Raw genomic sequence first — 18,952 nt, forward strand, 5'->3', positions numbered from 1 at the left:
ACCTAATTTCTAATTGGGTAAAAAGAGTTTACATGAATGATTCGGCGCGTCTACGAGAAAGAGTTAAAGCGTTTCTTTTTTTTTTTTTTTTTTTTTTTTGCATGCTCATACTCAAACAAACCATCCTTAATACACTCTCAGGATCAGCATACTAAGTTGATCCTCAACTACTGAAAAAATTTCAAAAATGCCTCCTACTATTATCCGAATAAAGGGGCGAAGGTCGTTTGCGCGATAGGTCGTTTCCGTGATAGATCGTGTGTGGGGAAAAAGTATTAACAACTTATGCATGGGAAAAAAATAATATATCAGCTTTACATGATCTTTTGAATCTCTCCTAATGCACAATTTTTATTTTTTTTCCATTTTTCTTATGATCCTCAATTGGTGCTTTTTAGTTCTTCGCTCTTGTCTCTCTCACTTTTGCCCTGTCCTTTTATTTTCTTTTATTTTCTTTATTTTCTTTTCTTCTTTTATTACCAATCCTTAAACTCACAAATTGTTATATGATTATATCTATTTAGTTCAGTAAAATGATGGACTCAGTCGATTATTCTTCTTTCTCAAGCACTCTTCGTTTTTATCTGAACGGGACCGAGGTTATTCTTGAGAGCCCGGATCCAGACATTACTTTATTGCAGTATGTCCGCTCCATAGGCCTTACAGGAACAAAGTTTGGATGCGCAGAGGGTGGATGTGGTAAGCCTATTTACATCCTTCAATGTCTTTTTTTTTCTTTCTTCTTTTTCTTTTCCTTTTTCCTTTTTTCTTTTTTATTTGTCAGGCAAGGGGAGAGAGCAAGGCCTAACTTTGTTATAATGTATGAACTGACAAAAGAGGATTCACTTTCCTATTCTCTGCTGTGGCTGTAATGGGGATAGGTGCATGTACGGTTATGGTCTCGTCTTACGACCGAGTAACAAAACACATCAAACATCTGAACGTCAATGCTTGCTTAACCCCTCTGTGCTCTGTCGATGGTAAGCATGTCATCACGATTGAAGGTCTAGGCAACCACAAGGACCCTCATCCAGTGCAGGAACGCATTGCTCTTTGCTTTGGGTAAGTCTCGCTTCTGCCACATCATCCATGCAATCTAATCCATGCAAACTTTTGTCGTGCAAAGGCCCACAACTAAAACTTTTACTACTGTTTTTTCTTTATGCAAATAAATTATAATAAAACAACAACAATAACAACAACACTATAAATATCCGTCCGGGAATCTCAACCAGCTCACAATGTGGATTCTGTACTCCTGGCATTGCCATGTCTCTTTACACATTCTTGCGCAATAATGAGAGACCATCAGAGTATGAGATCGAAGACTCCTTTGATGGAAACCTCTGTCGCTGCACAGGCTACAGACCCATCTTAGATGCAGCCAAGTCTTTTGCTGTTCCTCAAAAAGCAAAGATCGTGAATGGTTTCAAGGATGGCTTTACGAACCGCAACAGCAATAGTGCGGTCCCAGATGGATGTTGTGGCAAAGGTGGAGCGAACGGTGTTGATGGTTGTTGTAAGCGGTTCGATGTTTCATCTACAGTCCCACAAGAAAGTTCTTTTCAATTCCCTTCTGTCTTGTTCAAGACATATGACCCTACACAGGAGCTTATATTCCCACCTCAACTTATGAAGGTGGGTATTAAGCCGCTTCATTTCCGAGGTCGAAAGACGCAGTGGTTCCGTCCTACAACCTTATCACAGGCACGAGCCATCAAAGCAGCTTTCCCACATGCCAAGTATGTCGGAGGCAACACCGAAGTCGGTATCCAGAAGAAGTTCAAGCATGCAGCCTACTCTCCACTGATATACCTACATGACATCACAGAGCTGCAAGGGATCCGTTTTACATCTGAAGAGATGATCATTGGTGCTAATGTGACAATTGCCAACTTCCAAAAGGCTCTCGAAGATGGACAAAAGAAGGTAGCAGAGCATCAGGTGCCTGTTCTACATGCCTTCTTAGCCAACATCAAGCATTTTGCAGGTCGTCAGATCCGGAATGCTGCTTCTGTTGCTGGCAATATTGCGACTGCATCTCCGGTCTCAGCTCTGAACCCTATCTTTATCGCTTCCAACTCTACATTCAGCATCCTTTCTTCCAACCAGTCTGCGGATGCATCAACAGCAGCTCGTGTGGTGCCTGCTACAGAGTTCTTCCAAGGCTGTAGCAAGACTGCATTGAATCCAGAGACCGATATCTTGACAGAGATCCACATCCCATTGACGCGTCCAGACGAGTATATCCGTGCATTTAAGCAGACTAAGCGACGCGATGACGATACTGCAATTGTCTCGGCTGCTATCCGAGTCCGGCTATCACCTGAAGATCATAAGGTCATTGAGAGCTCATTTGTATATGGCAACATGACCAGTTTCACCTGCCAAGCTGTCAAGACCTCAGCACGCTTGAAAGATAAGAGGTGGGGAGATGAGAGTGTCTTGAGCATGGTCCTCGAGAGTCTTGATGAAGAGCTCCCTATGCAAGTCTCGGCACCTGGTGGGATGCCTGAATACCGGAGAGCGCTTGCTAAGTCATTATTTTTCCGGTTCTGGTGGGATGTGGTTGAGAAGCGAGGACTTTCTGTCCAACATGACCATGGTAACTTAAAGCTGTTGACAAGCGAGATCCATCGACATGTCTCTCGTGGAACTCAAGATGCTAAAGCAGCTGTGCGGAATGCAGAGACAGAGGTTGTTGCGAAGGGCATAGCAGCCATCTCTGCCATGAAACAAGCAACTGGAGAAGCAAGATATACAGGTAAAGCAAAGCATTCAAATATTGTATTGCTATTGCCATTATACGCTAACTCCCTTTATTCTCTTTTCTTTCATTTGTAAAAAAAATGAAAAATCAAATCAAATCCAATAATAATACAGACGATATCCCAAGCTCTAAAGATGAGTTGTATGCAGCTTTAGTGCTTTCTACAAGAGCCCACGCAAAGGTTATAAGTGTCGATGCCAGTAAAGCATTGGCATATCCAGGAGTCAAGGACTATATTGACCATACTAGAGTTCCTGGTAGTAACGACTGGCATGCAGCTTTGGCCTCTGACGAGACTATTTTTGTCACAGACACGGTTCTCTGTGTCGGACAGATCATTGGGCTTGTCATTGCAGATAGCCAAGCCATTGCTCAAGAAGCAGCTCAAAAAGTCAAGGTTGAATACTCAGACCTCCCAGCTATTGTCACGATCGATGAAGCTATCGCAGCTGATTCATATCTATCAGCTGAACCCCGGACTATCATCAAAGGGGATGTAGATGCAGCCTTCAAGACATGTGCCAAAGTATTTGAAGGTGAAACTCGAGTTGGAGCACAGGAGCATTTTTACTTAGAGACACACTCAGCCATTGCCAGCTACTCTGAAGGAGAGGTAGAAATCATTGCTGCAACACAATATGCGGATGGGGCACAAGCGGCTGTGGCAGATACATTGGGTCTGAGCTCTAACAAGGTTGTTTGTAAGGTCAAGCGTGTGGGTGGTGCATTTGGCGGAAAGGAATCACGAGGTGTACCACTGATCTGTGCGATATCAGTAGCATCCTATTGTCTTAAGAAGCCTATTCGAATTGTGCTCGACCGCAACGAGGATATGATAATGACAGGTCAGCGGCACCCATTCAAGGGTAAATGGAAGGTTGGACTGGACCAAGATAACAAGTTGGTAGCTCTAGATATCCAGCTGTATTCGAATGGAGGATTCAGTCGTGATTGCTCTGCTCCAGTCATGGATCATGCTCTGACCCATATTGACAGTGTATATTATTTTTCGAACATACGAACTGTTGGCAAGTGCTGCCGAACAAACCTACCAAGCAATACATCCTTCCGTGGGTATGGAGGCCCTCAAGTAACCCTTATAACGGAGTCATTCATGAATGAGGTTGCAGAGCAGCTCAATATTCCTGTGGAGGAGCTGCGAGAGAAGAACTTTTACAAAGAGGGACAGAAAACACACTATAACCAAGTCCTTGAGGACTGGCATATCCCAGAGGGATATTACCAGCTCAAGGAAAAAGCACGGTACGATGAACGTCGGCTTGCAATACAAGAGTTCAACAAGTTGTCGAAATGGCGCAAGCGTGGTATTTCTCTAATTCCGACCAAACATGGTATTGGGATGAATTCTCGTTTTATGAATCAGGCAGGAGCATTGGTCCATATTTATCTTGATGGATCTGTGCTGGTAATGCATGGAGGTGTCGAAATGGGACAAGGACTACATACAAAAATGATCCAGGTTTGCGCAGAGGTGCTGAAGGTCCCAATGGATCTCATCCATACAATGGACATGTCAACTGACAAAATCCCCAATGCGATACCAACAATAGCGTCGATCTCTTCAGATACGAATGGCATGGCAGTTAAAGATGCAGCAGAGAAGCTGTATGAGCGACTTCAGTCTTACCGCAATCCCAAAGGGAAGAACCTCTCATGGCGTGAAGCTGTCATACAAGCGTATCAAGATGGAGCACATCTAAGTGCGACTGGATTTTACGTTGTTCCAGAGATTGGACACGATTGGGAAAAGAATGAAGGAAAGCTTTGTCACTATTACACAACGGGAGTAGCAATATCAGAGGTAGAAGTAGATATGTTGACAGGAACATATACAATTCTTCGGTCAGATATCAGTATGGACTTGGGTAGATCACTTAACCCTTCGATTGACATTGGACAGATTGAGGGAGGGTTTATACAAGGAGTTGGATATGTCACCACGGAGGAGTCCTTGTTTTCACCCGATGGGATGCTGTTGACCCAAGGACCAGGTTCATACAAGATCCCAGGATTCAAGTGTATTCCGCAAGAGATGAACATCTCATTCTTTGAAGATGTGACACACGAAAGTATAAAGACTATCTTCAAGTCGAAAGGAATTGGAGAACCACCATTGCTTCTTGGCAGTTCAGTGTACTTCGCGATCCGAGATGCAGTACGATATGCACGACAGGACCATGGGCATACTGAAGGCACCTTTTCATTACCGATCCCAGCGACTCCGGAGAAGGTCCGTATGGCTGTTGGAGATGTGATCGCAGAGAGCAGTCGACTGGTTGCAAAACCAGGAGAGAAGCCATCAGCAGTGCTGAGTAATTAAGGTTCCTAGGGGAAGGAAAAAAAAAAAAAAAAGATAACGATATGATACAGCTTATTTTCTCATATTTAATAATTTAATAGCTGTAGTAACAATAGTAATAGTATGAAAGGCCTGAGCCTAAAACAATTAAGCAATAATGGATAAGTAGCAATATTGAGACTTGAAGGTCAGGAGTACTCGACACAGTTTTTGTGTGTATACTTGAATGCTTATGTTGTTTCTCTTGCCTTCGGGCCTTCAGGATTTGCTGTTACAGAGCTGTTTCACATAATCAAACACACCCATGGCTGTTGAATAACCTAATTTCAATTGGGCGTATTTCCGTGAAGGAAAGAGCAGAAGAGAGTCAGAGCGCGTTATTTTTTTGGCATGTCAAACAAGGCGCAGCCCATCCCTCGGAAATTGTCCTGCCCTCAGATTTTGGTTTATTTTTCCAGAATTCATCATGTTCATGCAAAATATCGCACCAGTGTGATCCTCATTCCTTGTTTCTTATTGCTTTCTCTCTTGCCTCTTACTTTTTTCTCCATCCTCTTCTTTTCTTTTTTTTTTTTTTTTTTTTTTTTTTCCTTTTTCCTTTTTTTTCTTTTCCTTTTTCCTTTTTTTTCTTTTTACCAATCCTTATACTTAAAAAGCCCTGCTACTTGTCTATGTCTATTGTAGTTCAGTATAATGGTGAACTCAGTTGATTTTTCTTCATTCTCGAGTACTCTTCGTTTTTATCTGAATGGTACCGAGGTTATTCTTGAAAACCCGGACCCAGACATTACTTTATTGCAGTATGTCCGCTCCATAGGCCTTACAGGAACAAAGTTTGGATGCGCAGAGGGTGGATGTGGTAAGCCTATTTACATCCTTCAATGTCTTTTTTTTTCTTTCTTCTTTTTCTTTTCCTTTTTCCTTTTTTCTTTTTTATTTGTCAGGCAAGGGGAGAGAGCAAGGCCTAACTTTGTTATAATGTATGAACTGACAAAAGAGGATTCACTTTCCTATTCTCTGCTGTGGCTGTAATGGGGATAGGTGCATGTACGGTTATGGTCTCGTCTTACGACCGAGTAACAAAACACATCAAACATCTGAACGTCAATGCTTGCTTAACCCCTCTGTGCTCTGTCGATGGTAAGCATGTCATCACGATTGAAGGTCTAGGCAACCACAAGGACCCTCATCCAGTGCAGGAACGCATTGCTCTTTGCTTTGGGTAAGTCTCGCTTCTGCCACATCATCCATGCAATCTAATCCATGCAAACTTTTGTCGTGCAAAGGCCCACAACTAAAACTTTTACTACTGTTTTTTCTTTATGCAAATAAATTATAATAAAACAACAACAATAACAACAACACTATAAATATCCGTCCGGGAATCTCAACCAGCTCACAATGTGGATTCTGTACTCCTGGCATTGCCATGTCTCTTTACACATTCTTGCGCAATAATGAGAGACCATCAGAGTATGAGATCGAAGACTCCTTTGATGGAAACCTCTGTCGCTGCACAGGCTACAGACCCATCTTAGATGCAGCCAAGTCTTTTGCTGTTCCTCAAAAAGCAAAGATCGTGAATGGTTTCAAGGATGGCTTTACGAACCGCAACAGCAATAGTGCGGTCCCAGATGGATGTTGTGGCAAAGGTGGAGCGAACGGTGTTGATGGTTGTTGTAAGCGGTTCGATGTTTCATCTACAGTCCCACAAGAAAGTTCTTTTCAATTCCCTTCTGTCTTGTTCAAGACATATGACCCTACACAGGAGCTTATATTCCCACCTCAACTTATGAAGGTGGGTATTAAGCCGCTTCATTTCCGAGGTCGAAAGACGCAGTGGTTCCGTCCTACAACCTTATCACAGGCACGAGCCATCAAAGCAGCTTTCCCACATGCCAAGTATGTCGGAGGCAACACCGAAGTCGGTATCCAGAAGAAGTTCAAGCATGCAGCCTACTCTCCACTGATATACCTACATGACATCACAGAGCTGCAAGGGATCCGTTTTACATCTGAAGAGATGATCATTGGTGCTAATGTGACAATTGCCAACTTCCAAAAGGCTCTCGAAGATGGACAAAAGAAGGTAGCAGAGCATCAGGTGCCTGTTCTACATGCCTTCTTAGCCAACATCAAGCATTTTGCAGGTCGTCAGATCCGGAATGCTGCTTCTGTTGCTGGCAATATTGCGACTGCATCTCCGGTCTCAGCTCTGAACCCTATCTTTATCGCTTCCAACTCTACATTCAGCATCCTTTCTTCCAACCAGTCTGCGGATGCATCAACAGCAGCTCGTGTGGTGCCTGCTACAGAGTTCTTCCAAGGCTGTAGCAAGACTGCATTGAATCCAGAGACCGATATCTTGACAGAGATCCACATCCCATTGACGCGTCCAGACGAGTATATCCGTGCATTTAAGCAGACTAAGCGACGCGATGACGATACTGCAATTGTCTCGGCTGCTATCCGAGTCCGGCTATCACCTGAAGATCATAAGGTCATTGAGAGCTCATTTGTATATGGCAACATGACCAGTTTCACCTGCCAAGCTGTCAAGACCTCAGCACGCTTGAAAGATAAGAGGTGGGGAGATGAGAGTGTCTTGAGCATGGTCCTCGAGAGTCTTGATGAAGAGCTCCCTATGCAAGTCTCGGCACCTGGTGGGATGCCTGAATACCGGAGAGCGCTTGCTAAGTCATTATTTTTCCGGTTCTGGTGGGATGTGGTTGAGAAGCGAGGACTTTCTGTCCAACATGACCATGGTAACTTAAAGCTGTTGACAAGCGAGATCCATCGACATGTCTCTCGTGGAACTCAAGATGCTAAAGCAGCTGTGCGGAATGCAGAGACAGAGGTTGTTGCGAAGGGCATAGCAGCCATCTCTGCCATGAAACAAGCAACTGGAGAAGCAAGATATACAGGTAAAGCAAAGCATTCAAATATTGTATTGCTATTGCCATTATACGCTAACTCCCTTTATTCTCTTTTCTTTCATTTGTAAAAAAAATGAAAAATCAAATCAAATCCAATAATAATACAGACGATATCCCAAGCTCTAAAGATGAGTTGTATGCAGCTTTAGTGCTTTCTACAAGAGCCCACGCAAAGGTTATAAGTGTCGATGCCAGTAAAGCATTGGCATATCCAGGAGTCAAGGACTATATTGACCATACTAGAGTTCCTGGTAGTAACGACTGGCATGCAGCTTTGGCCTCTGACGAGACTATTTTTGTCACAGACACGGTTCTCTGTGTCGGACAGATCATTGGGCTTGTCATTGCAGATAGCCAAGCCATTGCTCAAGAAGCAGCTCAAAAAGTCAAGGTTGAATACTCAGACCTCCCAGCTATTGTCACGATCGATGAAGCTATCGCAGCTGATTCATATCTATCAGCTGAACCCCGGACTATCATCAAAGGGGATGTAGATGCAGCCTTCAAGACATGTGCCAAAGTATTTGAAGGTGAAACTCGAGTTGGAGCACAGGAGCATTTTTACTTAGAGACACACTCAGCCATTGCCAGCTACTCTGAAGGAGAGGTAGAAATCATTGCTGCAACACAATATGCGGATGGGGCACAAGCGGCTGTGGCAGATACATTGGGTCTGAGCTCTAACAAGGTTGTTTGTAAGGTCAAGCGTGTGGGTGGTGCATTTGGCGGAAAGGAATCACGAGGTGTACCACTGATCTGTGCGATATCAGTAGCATCCTATTGTCTTAAGAAGCCTATTCGAATTGTGCTCGACCGCAACGAGGATATGATAATGACAGGTCAGCGGCACCCATTCAAGGGTAAATGGAAGGTTGGACTGGACCAAGACAACAAGTTGGTAGCTCTAGATATCCAACTATATTTGAATGCAGGATACAGTTTAGATTATTCTCCTGCAGTCATGGACCGTGCTCTGACTCATAGCGAGGGTGTATATTATTTTTCGAACATACGAACTGTTGGCAGGTGCTGCCGAACAAACCTACCAAGCAATACATCCTTCCGTGGGTTCGGAGGACCACAAATCACCCTCATAGCGGAATCATTCATGAATGAGGTTGCAGAGCAGCTCAATATTCCTGTGGAGGAGCTGCGAGAGAAGAACTTTTACAAAGAGGGACAGAAAACACACTATAACCAAGTCCTTGAGGACTGGCATATCCCAGAGGGATATTACCAGCTCAAGGAAAAAGCACGGTACGATGAACGTCGGCTTGCAATACAAGAGTTCAACAAGTTGTCGAAATGGCGCAAGCGTGGTATTTCTCTAATTCCGACCAAACATGGTATTGGGATTGATCCCCATTTTATGAATCAGGCAGGAGCATTAATCCATATTTATCTTGATGGATCTGTGCTGGTAACGCATGGAGGTGTCGAAATGGGACAAGGACTACATACAAAAATGATCCAGGTTTGCGCAGAGGTGCTGAAGGTCCCAATGGATCTCATCCATACAATGGACATGTCAACTGACAAAATCCCCAATGCGATACCAACAATAGCGTCGATCTCTTCAGATACGAATGGCATGGCAGTTAAAGATGCAGCAGAGAAGCTGTATGAGCGACTTCAGTCTTACCGCAATCCCAAAGGGAAGAACCTCTCATGGCGTGAAGCTGTCATACAAGCGTATCAAGACGGAGTACATCTAAGTGCAACTGGGTTCTACAAACATCCACAACTTGGACACGACTGGGAAAAGAATGAAGGGCATATTTTTCATTATTACACAACGGGAGTAGCAATATCAGAGGTAGAAGTAGATATGTTGACAGGAACATATACAATTCTTCGGTCAGATATCAGTATGGACTTGGGTAGATCACTTAACCCTTCGATTGACATTGGACAGATTGAGGGAGGGTTTATACAAGGAGTTGGATATGTCACCACGGAGGAGTCCTTGTTTTCACCCGATGGGATGCTGTTGACCCAAGGACCAGGTTCATACAAGATCCCAGGATTCAAGTGTATTCCGCAAGAGATGAACATCTCATTCTTTGAAGATGTGACACACGAAAGTATAAAGACTATCTTCAAGTCGAAAGGAATTGGAGAACCACCATTGCTTCTTGGCAGTTCAGTGTACTTCGCGATCCGAGATGCAGTACGATATGCACGACAGGACCATGGGCATACTGAAGGCACCTTTTCATTACCGATCCCAGCGACTCCGGAGAAGGTCCGTATGGCTGTTGGAGATGTGATCGCAGAGAGCAGTCGACTGGTTGCAAAACCAGGAGAGAAGCCATCAGCAGTACTGAGTAATTAAGGTCCTCACGTATATCTATATTTATATATTTTACATAAATAAAAGCAGTTGCATTGTTCATGCTTTGGTCAATAATTAAACGCAGTCCTTCATTTCCAATGCTCTTGAGACCTCCCTCCCTCCCCTCTGAACTTTCAACTAATAAAGCAAAACCCACATAATTCAATAAATCTCGGTAATGGACGCATTACGTAAACCTGACAAGGAAGTTGGCAAGGATCTTGTCAAGGGCACTTTGATATCTGGTAACTTCTGTTGTTGTAGAAGGATAAGAGCAACGGAAATATTAAGGCCAAATGTATCAAATGCATTAGAAAAACATTCATTACGATCAACTAATTTAGACATTGCATTCAATGTTTTTTTTTTTTTTTTTTTTTTTATAAAAAAAAAAAAAAAAGGTGTTGTTGGCGCGTCAGCAGGCGGTGTTATTGGCATTCTACGACAGCAACCCGTTGGACAATATGCGTTTTCTGGAGGATTAAATGCTTCTCTATTTGGAATGACTTTTATTGGTATAACATTAAGGGATCCCAGTTCTTATAAACAAGTGTTGTATTTACATGAGATATAAAAGCTGAGATTTCCATTTTTTTTTTTTTTTTTTTTGCTACAAATGTTATCATTGTATAGCCTTCCGGGAGTCATTTCTTCGTTTTCAGCGAAACAAAAACCCATATTTTGGATTGAAAGATTCACAGACTATGGAGATTGATCAACTTTGGAGCAGTACGATTGCAGGAGCGTGCACAGGAGGGATTCTTGCAGCATTAGCACGTAGGGAATAAGCTAAACTTATGAGTGGAAATCAACGGATTGTACAAAAAAAAAAAAAAAAAAAAAAAAAGGTTTTCTTGGTATTAAAATACTCAAGTCTGTGTCACACACATCATAAAAAACTTTTTTTTTTATTTTTTTTATTTTTTTAGGTGGATCCAAGGCAGTACCATCGGGGACATTCATGTTTGGAGTGATGGCATTGGGTGGTCAATGGATCTGGTCAAAGACAAACCGATATCGACAGGACAGGATTTTGGCGACCATACCTCAGATAGAACAAAGTGAGACACATCAAACGATTACTACTTCTGTTGCAAAGACAACGACAGGCGCGCCACGGGATCGGGACGCTGTAGGCACTGGACTGTTGAAGGTGCTACCGGTTCACAGGACAGATGTTGATGAATATGAAGCAAAGCTTCGACAGAAACTGGAGTTGATTGAACAGGAACAGAAGATGTTGCAAGAGGAGGTGTTGAGACGGAAGAGGATAGTAATGGAAAAGGCAATTCAGGAGAAGACAGTATGACATTGATAATGAGCTCTTTTATATAATAAACCATTTTTCCTATTCATTATAATCGAAAGTGGGTTTTTGGGCTCAAATACACTATGAATTTGGTCCCAAAAATGAATGAATTGACCTTCATAAAAGATGTATTTAAAAATATTGGCGCACATGATATCAACTTTATGCTGATTTGTCCTCCACTTGGCAGTATTCAAGAGATGTCAGGATGTCATAATATCGTTTGAGTTTCTTCAAGTTCGTGTTTGGTAAATGTTTTATCCTTATTAAAAAAGAGGAAAGGGGAACAGGCTTCAGCTTTTTGGCTTGTGCCCTCACCTCCACCGAGAACGACTGGCGTCTTTTGTTAACACTTTTTTTTTTTTTTTTTGGACATGGTGTTTATAAGAGTGAGGACGCAATTTGTTTATTGGTATCATGTGCGTCAATATATGTGACTTTAAATTTCACGTCTTAAAATATACCTTTTATAGAGGTCAATTCATTCATTTTTGGGACCCTTTCGACGATAAAAATTAAAAATTTACATCTTGACTCTTCTCACTTGTTCTGCTTTGCCATTAAAATTTGCCACCATCTTGTTGTCCATAATCTCATTTATTCTCTAAAACGCGCTTCTTTGTCATCAAGCTTTTTATTTCAAACTAATAATCTCTCATTCTTTTCATTGCGATCCCCTTGACTAAAGATTCTTCATTTCTTCTTATCTTTTCTTTTCTTCTCATCTTTTCATTTCTTATCTTTTTTTTTTTTTTCTTTTTTCTTTTTTTTTTCCTTTTTTACTTTTTCACTTTCTTTCTTTCGTACACGCGACATACACCGAGAAATAATGGATTCACTTACGAGCAAGAAGAGAAAAGCAGAAATCACGATACTGGACGCAACATCTACTGCCAAAACGTCTCAATCTTCACCTTCCCCTAAGAGCCGTCGGGTGAGGTCGACTGGTGATATTAACGATAACGCTAGTACTAACGACAGCAACAACAACAGTGAAAAAGTATCTCCATCAAAATCAAGGCTTCAGCATGGGCAGGATCTATCACATCTACAGCGGCCTTCTTTTCAGGTCACTGATCATCCAAAGCAGCCACCATTGAACCCTAAGTTTGAGCGCCCTTATACTAGGTCTAGCAGCTTGCTCGACCATAGTCCTGACTCCTCAAAGCCTCAAGAGAATGTTGCAGCTCTAAAGTCAACCAGAAAAAAACATAGACATGTAGAGGAGTCAGGAGTGCCCGCATCATCACAGTCATCGAAAATTGCGTCATCATCTAAAAGCTCGAAGCGAACGTCTGGAGAAGACCGACGCCAGTCAACGGACGAGCCGGAAGGCATTTCAGCCATAGCACCCACCACGGCACCTCAAGAATCACCAAACAACAATGTCCAGGAAAGCCATAGTACGCCATCAAATGCTGTATCCCACAAGCCTTTGGCGGCAACTGATGTTCCTGTTTCTATACCTGCTCAGATTGCAGTCGTAGAAGCTTCTCCAAGCAAGCGCGTCGCATTCTCTCCTTACAGACAAAAGTCTCCATTGTCGATCCCCAGCGCGGCGTCTACTCCCAAATTGAAAGGGATTCTTAAGTCACCAGCTCCGACACGTGTTTTGAACCGAGACCATGAGCTTGATAGCACTGAAATGAGAAACCCTTTTGTTGTAACTACAGAGAGCGATTATTCGGAAAGAAAATCCTTTGTAAAGGAAGCTCTTGAGTCACTGCAGTCTGAGGATGCTCAAATACGCTCATCAGCCTACCTTAACTTGCAGGCCAAGTTCAGAGAGGGCGATGAAAACCCTTTCTATCTGAAGGAAGTCAAAGAGTCAATGCGATTGTTTGCGAGGTATCTCATGAGGGATTTAGATCTAAATAGCCCTCCGAGTTTGATTCAGGCGACACTGAAGTGCACAGGCTACTTTCTTTTCAACCAGAGAATTGTCGCGATGTTTACTTCAAAAGAAATCGAGGCTCTACTTATACAAATCTTACATTTGGTCAATGCGGCGGATGAGAAACCAACTTGTAATTTGGCGATCTGGACTCTTTCCTCTACCAGAATCCCTCCAAGACTCTTGTATCCGTTTCTCCCGCAAATGATCGAGGCTTTCTTGGACAATCTGGAGTCCCGATTCAAGTCGTCAAGTATTACGAGTGAATCCTTAGGAGGCATGTTTTCCGTATTTACACAATTTCCGAATGAAATTGTGGCAACAGTCCAATCATGGCTCATACCTGTACTTACGAGGTTAATATCACCCATTCCTGGTATCCGGTCAAGGGCGCTGGAGCTGTTGACAATGGCGATCCCTAAGTTGATTGAAAAGGAGGATCCGAGGCGAATACAGGCCGTCAACGAATTCATGGATGATTATAGCACTGAGTTCCTTGAGGTTTTGACAGCAAACTTTCTGGATGCTAATGATGGTAAGACGACATGGACTTTTTTTCTTCTTCTTCTTCAATGTTAAAAAGGATGTTTGGTTAATATTTAAGAGTTTCTCTTGTAACATTAGAGGTTTACGCCGTCACTGTCTGGGGCGCTCTGGTCACATTAATGGGAAAGAAATTACAAAAAAGTCCATTGCTCAACCCCATGCTAAAGATGGTGGAGGTAATATAATCGGCAATATTGGTGTTGCATTTTGACACATCCTTTAACTATTCTAACTTTTTTTTGTTTTGTTTTTCCTCTTTTACTTTTTACGCATATAATGCTTTGATCTCGACATATCTATCACAAATAGAAATGTTTTAATTCGACATCATCCGCGAGGACAGAAATCAAAATGGCTGCGTTTCAAGCATGGACGTAAGCCAAGGACTCTAAGATCTTTTTTTTTTTTCCGCTCGGTATAACGCCAAATAATGGCTGATGCAATGTTTGAAACTTACATTTTATTTTTATTTTTTGTTTTTTATTAGGCGACTCATATATAATTTTGCTATTGGTGGACATATCGCAAACGAAAAGCCTCTTAAACTAATGCTTACCCCATTCGCAAACTGGTAGGTTTTGCTCCGCACTTATGCTTCGTCCATCCAATACTTTGAGTCTTTGCCCCCAAAAGGAAAAACTTTATGTGGACTCTAATACCCATCATTATTGTTGCTCTTGTCCCTGTTATAGCCTTTTTAACGAAAGGCACAAGCGCATTCGACTAGCATGTTTCAACGCCTGGATATCCCTTATTTATGCCCTCGGTTCCAGGCTATCAAAGGTATGTTGAGACATATTTCGAGCAGAAGTTCAGTGCTACTAATTTGAAGACAAAAAATGCGATCTCTAACGAGCTGCCTTCATCTTGCGCTTATCACAGCACGCAGATCAGGTCCTATTTCCTCAGCTGAAACTTGCGATTGTGGACGAGTCTGAGCATGTCCGTGACCTCGCGCTCAGACTCATTGTGGCTTTGATCTCTAATTCTGGTGGCCAAGGTATAGAGCGTTGATGATTGCTAGTAAACAATATAATAACTAGTTCAAAAAGATAATTTTAAAATCGCTGGTAATTAACTGTAGTCTTAATACTTCGATAGACCTTGTGGAAGGGCGCCAGAGTATAGTACCTGGATCAATCACATTTTCGGATCTAGGCTGTGCAGAGGCATCTTGGGTACGTACGGACTTGCTGGATATTTGTCTGGACTGTGTTTACCAAACTGTTGGCCTACAACATAGGATTCAGGAAGCAGCACGCGAAGATTGGAAGGTACTTGGATTGACGGAGCTACCTCTGCTTACGCAGCGGTGTGCGACGACTTGGGAAACCATCGTGAGAGCCATCCGAGATATTAATCTGCAAGAGAAGGGTACGATCTTGTGCTATTCATTGATCAATATCTGAAGCCTCAGTGGCCAAATGGTACGAGGGGAAAAAAGATGTAGTCTAACGAATGACAGTGCCCTCAATTCTTATGCTAGGTATGAGCGCCACTTCTGAGGCAGATCGTGCTCTGTCATCACTGCTATTTTTTGTAGAAAAATTGTCACGGTGCAACCCGAAAGCACTCATCCCTGGCGAATGGCCGAACTGTGACCCTGAGAAGCTTGCACTGTTGAAACACGATACAGAATCGACAGGATACATCATTCGAGCGGACATCATACATTATTTCCTTACTTGCGTTATTGAGATTTTTTCTCCCAGAACGCTTATGTCTGCTCGATATCAAGTTCGAGACAAGATTCACGACGATATTTATAATGCCATCTATCCTGTTTCTGAACCAACATCACAGACAAGTGATGTGGCCCCGCTTCCTCAAGATGAGGGCCTAAGAAGTGGTGTCATCTTATCGCCGCTCGAATTCATTCTCAAGAGCTGGCTGGCGACAGGTGAATCAGTCATTGGGACTGCATTAGAGGATCCATTCTGGCAAGCCATATCAGCCTTTGTGGAGTTTTCAACTAAAGGGATCAATGCCCTCGGTCCGCTGTACAGGTGTTTGGATCATATTGAGGACATTCGAATGAAGAGACATACCACAAACACCAGTATTTGGCCTGAGTATTCCAATGATCCAATTACGCCAACGGCATTCCGCGTGTTCCAGTGCAAATTCTGGGCTATAGTCTGTAAGCAGCATGAATATTCTCAATATTACACAGTCGTCTTTTTCTTTGTCAAAACTATCTGACCAAGTTTTCGTTTTTCAATTTTTCTCTTCTTTGTGAAATGTAGCACAAAAACTCAGAGCAACTATCAGTAGAACTAACCAGATTATAGATGGTACGGTGACAGGATATGAGCAGGCTTATGTGAGCTTTATCAAATTTATGATGTATCCATTTATGATTCTGAGTGATCCTAATGACATCAAACGAGATATACCCGACATGGATTACAGTCAACGCATGTTGGACAGTCAAGATCCAGTGATTACACAAATGGTTCAGTTCATGGAGACATTTAAGGCCATTTCTTTACCTACTTGGACTGAGCTGCTGCAGATTTTTTATAGAACCGCACAACATAAACGGAGTCATGGTAACGATGTAATGAATACATTAGCTGCTCAGATTCGGGAGCTGTACGGCAGGAGACAGCCATTTGTTTGGATTCAGTCATTTAGCGTGGCATGTACTAGCAACATTGTCGATACATTAGTGTTGCATGGTTTTAAGGGGCCATCAGCACAGAAGTCATCAGTACCCACATCAAGAAATACCACTCGTGGACACCGCATTAAAGAGTGAGTTTTTTTTTACAAGAGAGGAGGGTAAATGTTCAAGCCTTGCAAGGATTTGTACTAATATAATTCTCTTGGATAGAAATTTTGATGATCTGCTCAACCTCTGCTCGGACCTATTTGCGGAAGCATACGATAATGTGAGGTACAGAGCAGAGTTGATTACCTCCGAAGGTATTCCACAGATTCAAGAAGCAGCGTTCTTGCTCATGGAAAGAACCATCAACAAAGCCCCTTCGTCACAAATCATTCAATGGCTTCAAGTCCTACAGCCGTCTATTATTACATGGTTTGATGATCCCATGATGAACATTCGTAATCTATCCAAGATGCAGCGTCGACCCTACAGAGCTAGGATTGAAACTATGTGGACTCGGTGCATTTTAGAAAAACTACTCAAATGTTCGCCATCATCGATCGGCGTAGGTGGTCCGAATTCTGCTTTTGGTTCAGTGCTTCCGGCGCCTCTGACTACAATTCGTGGCATTTATCAACATATGCAGCAAAAATGGCAAAAGGCTTCATCTGCCTCGAATCCAGCTAATCCAGTCTTGGATACCAAACACGCTGCTAAAGATGTTGACTCGACCTCCGGGCCTTTCAACTCTGAAACATTAGCTCAACTGTCTCCATTGCTGTTTGCTGCACTCAACTCTCATCACAAGTCAATCGTCAATAAGACACTGGAATTCTGGAATCAAACATTCGGCAAGTCTAACACTGATCTAAATTATCCTGAGGACATTGCTTTAATCATGCAGCAGCTTAAGCTTGTAGCGACAATCAGTCTTCCAGGATGGAAATTCGGAGACAACTCACAGACAGAAGTCCCACAATTCGCATCACTGTCACAGGAAATGCTATCACTTCCTCAAGAGCTCCATGTGCGGTCTGAATCGGGTCTATCGAGGCTATTGAAAGAGAAGGCGGCAGTTGCACGACAGCTCTCGAGAAAAAAGAACAAGCAGACACAAGGAGTAGGAGTTGGCGATGCAGCTACTTTGACAGGTTTGCAGGATGGAGCAAACATCAGTAGTAGTAGCAACAATACTAGCGGCGCAGCCACTCCAAGCTCGTTGTCAACACCAATCGGTAGCAGGCCTCAAACTCCTCTGATCCATACAGACTCGTCTGTACAGCAACTCGACGTCAATAGTGATAACAACAATATCGATCCCGATATTGGCGCATCACCAACCAGAAAATCCGATAAAGGTAAAGAGATCTGGGTTGCAAATCCTCATAAGGCGAATCCTGATCCAAAGTTGATGAATGAGCCGGATAGTGCTGAGAACTCTATGGATGAAGTTGAGGTATTCTCGCCCTCGAAACGAGCTCAGAAAGCATTAGCCATGAAAGAAACACAATTACGGCCTCCCTCTACGAAGAACTCGCTTTCGAAGCCAGCGAATACAACAACGACCAAAATTAATGACACGCACATTAAAGTAAATGAGACCAATAGGGTTATGGATTTGTCAACACCAGCATCAACATCTGCATCTGCACTTGCATCAGTATCAGGGCCTAGCAGTGTCTACTTTAGTGCAGGTTCCAGTCCAAGAGACAACAATAGTAAAGGCAACGAAGAAGTTGTAACGCCGACTCCGTCAGAGGGCTCATCACCATCGGCTACTGCATCAATCCAGCGTGATAATGCAGAAATAAGAACTATGGAGGATCGACGGATCCGAATAGAGGCACCAGGCAATGTCAATGGCGGCGCTGAAATACCTAAATTGATTGAGACTGCCGAAGAATTTTTAAAGACGGTTCAGCACCTTGGAGAGGCGCGCAATGTCGTCAATCAGATGGACACGAGGTAAGAACATTAGTCTATTTGAATTGATTTAAAAATTTAAAATATCGCTCTAATCACGATCACTATTATTATATTTATTATTTGCCCCGATAGACAACTCTTTGAGCTACAAAGGCAATTAATGGTGTTGAATCAGGCCGCGCATGATGCATTGAGCCAGAGTATGATGAAAGATGCCAGAAAGTGATTTTTTTTTTTTTTTTTTTAATTTGTACTACCATCATTTATGTTCATGCTTTCATGTAAACATAAATTTATTGCAAGAA

General features: G+C 42.7%; 4 protein-coding genes across 4 annotated transcripts; all 4 read left to right on the plus strand.

Annotated features, from left to right (window-relative positions):
- Nucleotides 1–511: 511 nt before the first annotated feature.
- Nucleotides 512–5,112, plus strand: BCR41DRAFT_384790 (molybdopterin binding aldehyde oxidase/xanthine dehydrogenase; the record flags this gene model as incomplete). Its single annotated transcript, XM_022027609.1, has 4 exons — nt 512–699; nt 882–1,062; nt 1,236–2,764; nt 2,884–5,112. The coding sequence occupies exons 1-4, from the start codon at nt 534–536 to the stop codon at nt 5,109–5,111; spliced, it is 4,104 nt and encodes a 1,367-aa protein (XP_021883979.1). The 5' UTR covers nt 512–533.
- Nucleotides 5,113–5,692: 580 nt separating this feature from the next.
- On the plus strand, nt 5,693–10,401 carry BCR41DRAFT_319653 (molybdopterin binding aldehyde oxidase/xanthine dehydrogenase). Its single transcript, XM_022021360.1, has 4 exons — nt 5,693–5,949; nt 6,132–6,312; nt 6,486–8,014; nt 8,134–10,401. Exons 1-4 carry the CDS (start codon nt 5,784–5,786, stop codon nt 10,359–10,361), a joined length of 4,104 nt encoding a protein of 1,367 aa, XP_021883980.1. The 5' UTR covers nt 5,693–5,783; the 3' UTR covers nt 10,362–10,401.
- Nucleotides 10,402–10,449: 48 nt separating this feature from the next.
- On the plus strand, nt 10,450–11,701 carry BCR41DRAFT_420231 (hypothetical protein). The gene is made up of 4 exons (XM_022029869.1): nt 10,450–10,606; nt 10,763–10,876; nt 10,995–11,138; nt 11,291–11,701. Exons 1-4 carry the CDS (start codon nt 10,540–10,542, stop codon nt 11,668–11,670), a joined length of 705 nt encoding a protein of 234 aa, XP_021883981.1. The 5' UTR covers nt 10,450–10,539; the 3' UTR covers nt 11,671–11,701.
- A 757-nt stretch (nt 11,702–12,458) lies between these two features.
- On the plus strand, nt 12,459–18,889 carry BCR41DRAFT_420232 (Rap1-interacting factor 1 N terminal-domain-containing protein). Its single transcript, XM_022029870.1, has 11 exons — nt 12,459–14,099; nt 14,189–14,286; nt 14,420–14,484; nt 14,598–14,681; nt 14,803–14,893; nt 14,993–15,110; nt 15,212–15,484; nt 15,597–16,250; nt 16,357–16,867; nt 16,947–18,686; nt 18,780–18,889. Exons 1-11 carry the CDS (start codon nt 12,500–12,502, stop codon nt 18,871–18,873), a joined length of 5,328 nt encoding a protein of 1,775 aa, XP_021883982.1. The 5' UTR covers nt 12,459–12,499; the 3' UTR covers nt 18,874–18,889.
- The last annotated feature ends 63 nt before the right edge of the window (nt 18,890–18,952 follow it).

This window comes from Lobosporangium transversale (genome assembly GCF_002105155.1).
Source record: "Lobosporangium transversale strain NRRL 3116 chromosome Unknown BCR41scaffold_8, whole genome shotgun sequence".
NCBI classification, from domain to species: domain Eukaryota; kingdom Fungi; phylum Mortierellomycota; class Mortierellomycetes; order Mortierellales; family Mortierellaceae; genus Lobosporangium; species Lobosporangium transversale.